This window comes from Scylla paramamosain, unplaced genomic scaffold (genome assembly GCF_035594125.1).
Source record: "Scylla paramamosain isolate STU-SP2022 unplaced genomic scaffold, ASM3559412v1 Contig107, whole genome shotgun sequence".
Classification (NCBI taxonomy): domain Eukaryota; kingdom Metazoa; phylum Arthropoda; class Malacostraca; order Decapoda; family Portunidae; genus Scylla; species Scylla paramamosain.
Genome location: NW_026973772.1, coordinates 210,001 through 214,068, shown reverse-complemented (window position 1 = coordinate 214,068; position 4,068 = coordinate 210,001). Strand labels below are relative to the sequence as shown.

At 38.3% G+C, this 4,068-nt stretch overlaps 1 protein-coding gene across 2 annotated transcripts in view; it reads left to right on the top strand.

Moving 5' to 3' along the window:
- The first annotated feature begins 208 nt into the window (after positions 1–208).
- Positions 209–4,068, top strand: part of LOC135099141 (probable E3 ubiquitin-protein ligase HERC4) — an 11,162-nt gene continuing 7,302 nt past the window's right edge. The window contains exons 1-2 of one of the 2 annotated variants that reach the window (XM_064001571.1): positions 209–332; positions 1,516–1,665. Coding sequence is in view for 1 of the 2 variants with exons in the window: in XM_064001573.1 (XP_063857643.1) it covers positions 3,536–3,620 (85 nt within the window). In the remaining variant the exon portion in view is untranslated. Of the gene's footprint in view, positions 333–1,388; positions 1,666–3,122; positions 3,621–4,068 lie in introns of those variants that run through there. The other variant, XM_064001573.1, reaches the window with a different exon arrangement.

Here is a 4,068-nt window from a genome sequence, read left to right as displayed (position 1 = left end):
TCTCTCTCTCTCTCTTAACACCTCACAGTGCTTCAAGTGACATATTTTTCATTTCTATTCGCTTATAAAGTCAATGTACCCTCGCATTTCCTGCCATATAATTAAAGTATCCGGTTGTACCCCATGGTGAGGGTCCGCTTGTTTCCACCTCCTTCACCGAGGGAGGGAGGCAGACTGCTCCAGGCGTTTTGGGATTTTTATTTATTTATTTATTATTTTTTATTGTCTTCCTCAGTGTACCTGGGAAACACCGTGCAGTGCGGATGTGTGTGTGTCTCTTTTCATTTAAACACCAGGGAACGGGACCACAGAGGCACAGGAGGTCAATTAAGGTGAGTTTAGTAGTGACAGGTAGCAGAGGTCTGGCTTCAACCTACGACACTACCTGGAAAACACTGGAAATACCTGGAAAATACTTGATACTTAATAGCAAAAGGGGAGAAGAGAAGAGAGAATATAATGCTATTTATCATGGAATAGAGGCGGACACACACACACACACACACACACACACATACATATATATATACACACACACACACACACACACACACACACACACACACACACACACACACATATATACACACACACGCATACACACAGCTGAAATTAATCCAGAAAACAGAGAAATAACCTTCATAACAACCACAAATAATAAGGAAAGAGAGATAGCCAACCTTGTTTTTATCTGAGCCCCCTCCCTCCCCTCCCGCGGCCGCCATGATGGATTGCCAGAGTCTACCCCAGGTTCCAATATTCCTTCTATTTTCTTAACTTATATATTTAGGCTTTTTAACTAAGATTTTATGGTTTGTAAAAATATTTGGTGGTGTTTTGAGTGTTTTGCGTGCGAGTGTTAAGGGAAACATGTCGATTATGAGGTTGTTTCAGCGTAAATAATTGTTGCTGTTTGCCGTTAAATTTTTCATACCGCCAAACATGATTTTTTATTTCAGCCGCTAGGCAAGATTTTATGGGCTCAAAAAATCGTTTATTGTCTTTTAAATATGTTATGATGCTTTTGAGTGAAATACGTGGACTTTTAGAGGGGTTTTAGACCCGTTGAACACTCAAAAAGTCGACATTTATAAATTATTTATTTATTTATTTCAGCTTCCGGTTAACTTCTGATTGTTTGTAAAAATAGTTTCGATTTTTTAAAGTGTATTGTGTTCGTGAGAAATGAGATTTGTGGACTTTGGAGTGTATTTTTTTATCGTGTTTGTTCGAACACTTTTTCATATAGTTATTTAAATATAGCTTTATTATTACTGAAGCTTGGAATATTTTTATATGTCCAGAATTAATTTAAAATTATGCCCTTTCATAATATGTAAAGCATTCCGGCCTAGCTCCATTTTTGCGAGGGGTCATTTTCAAAATCATTTGCGTAACGTAAATATGGCGGACGTGACGTCATCAGCCGCCTTCATCCGGGGACCGAGACCCTGGACCTTCCCTCCTCCCAGTGCCCTTCCATCAGTATTTAGTGTTATTTCCTATATTTTCCAGCTGTTTTCATGCATAGAGAAGAATAGAAAGAGGAGGAAAGAAGGAGAAATGAAGAAGGAGGAGGAAGAAGAGGGAAGGGAAGGAGGAAGAGGAGAAGGAAAAGAAGAAATATTAAGAAAAGATTTTCACTGAATTTCCAGCGTTTTAAAGGTAAGCAAAAAATAGTAGTAGTAGCAGTAGTAGTAGTAGTAGTGGTGGTGGTGGTGGTGGTGGTGGTGGTGGTGATGTGGCAGCCTTGTAATATAAGATGAAGTGTTTTGAGTTAAATACGCAATTTTTTTTTCTAGGCATTTTGGAATAGAAGTGAGAGTTTTTGGTGTTTTGAAAGGGAATAGTCGTGCTTTCAGTGTTTTTTTTAAGTGAATTCTTCGTTTCTGTGGCGTTTTAAAAAGGCAGGGGATGTTTTTTTTATATATTTTTTTATTTTTTGTGTTTTTTTTTAGATTTTGGTGTTTTTCAAGTTTGTTTGGGTAGAAATTGTTGTTTTTTCGCTGTCCTTGGGTAGGTGTGTGTCTCTTCTGGGGTGTTTTGAAAGGAAATTAAGTATTATTTAAGTGTTTTTGGCTAGAAATATGTTTTTTTGAGGTGTTTTGAAAGGAAATTAAGTGTTTTTAAGTGTGTTTGGCTAGAAATGTATGTTTTTTTGGGTGTTTTGAAAGGAAATCACGTGTTATTTAAGTGTTTTTTGGCTAGAAATGTGTTTTTTGGGTGTTTTGAAAGGAAATTAAGTGTTATTCGCTGTTTTTGTGCAAGAAATGAGTGCTTTTGGGGTGTTTTGAAAGGAAATTAAGTGTTATTTAAGTGTTTTTTGGCTAGAAATGAGTGTTTTTTGGGTGTTTTGAAAGGAAATTAAGTGTTTTTTAAGTGTTTTTTGGGTTTCTAGGTGTTTTTGGGAGTAAAATTGTGTTTCTAGGTGTTTCTGGTGTGTATGTGTGTGTGTGTGTGTGTGTGTGTGTGTGTGTGTTGCCTTGTCTTTCGTTGTACAGATGCTTATGCAGTGTGTGTGTGTGTGTGTGTGTGTGTGTGTGTGTGTGTGTTGCCTTGTCTTTCGTTGTACAGATGTTTATACAGTGTATGTGTGTGTGTGTGTGTGTGTGTGTGTGTGTGTGTGTGTGTTGCCTTGTCTTTCGTTGTACATATGCTTATACAGTGTGTGTGTGTGTGTGTGTGTGTGTGTGTGTGTGTGTGTGTGTGTGTGTGTGTTTGTTGCCTTGAATTTCGTTGTACAGATGGTGATGCAGTGTGTGTGTGTGTGTGTGTGTGTGTGTGTTGAAAATGTACGTAAGATGATATATAAATCTTTCATTTACAACCACAAAATGGTGAGTAATGTTGAGAAGGAAGAAGAAAGGAAGATTATGAGGAAGAAGAGGAGGAAGAAGAGGAGGAGTAGGATTTAAATGAAGGAAAATAACAGGGACAAAGTTTTAAATCATATTATTCGTTATTTCTTTCTTTATTCAGTATTTCCTTATTCCTTTCTTTATTTTCGTTTACTTCCTCCTCTTATCCCTTTTCTGCCAGAGGAGGAAGGGGAAGAGAGGAGGATGAGGGTGAGGAAGACGAGGAAGAGGAAGAGGATTAAATTTCTTGCATTTTTCTTACAGAATCGTCAGGATGTCAACATTGTATAATGGTACAGTGTTGAGACAGGGACGGTCGCGTTATAATTCACTAATTGAGGTTACTTTTGATAAATAAACAACTAGTACGGAGTCTTTTAAGTATTTTAGACTATCTTATACCGGAAAATATTAAGGAAAAGTGGCGTAAATAAGAAAAAAAAGGCAAAGATTAGAGATGTGGGATTTTATAACTTGTGGTATCTTAAAATACTAGTATAAGATAAACCCTATGCAAAACGAATAATATAACCTTTATTAATCATCATAACCTAGAAAACCGATAAATATATATATAAAAACCAGTGTAATTAGTAAAAAACAAAAAAACTGTCCCTTGGAAGTGAGACGGCCCACAGAGTCGCGCCAAAAACGTGGATCTACAGGCCAGGCATCTTATGTTTAACCAGGTGTACAAGGTGCTGGCTTTCAAGGGCCCCTCCACACCTACAGACACACGCACACACCACCAGATACAGGAAGGTGAGTGCCTGAGATGGTGTTGAGTTAGATATAATACTTATTTACTTGAGAAATGGTGTTGCTTTGTTGATGGCGCCACACAACGCCAGTAAGATATTTCAGACCACTTAAATTGCTTCCCTGTGCAGCCAGTGACGCCTCTCCATAGTTAAATGTGTGTGTGTGCGTGTGTGTGTATGTGTGAGTGCGTGTGTGTGTATGTGTGAGTGTGTGTGTGTGTGTGTGTGTGTGTGTGTGTGTGTGTGTGTGTGTGTGTGTGTGTGTGTGCATAGTTACCAGATAAATGTAGTTTTAAGAGAATATTTTTATTTACACTTTAAAGAATCACTAAATTTTGTGACGCAGCCTTGGATGTGCCCCTGTGCTCCCCCCCACGCCCCCCTCGCCGCCCTTGGCAGTGTGGGAACCTCGGTACACGCCAAAATAATACCATGCATTCTTCTCAGTC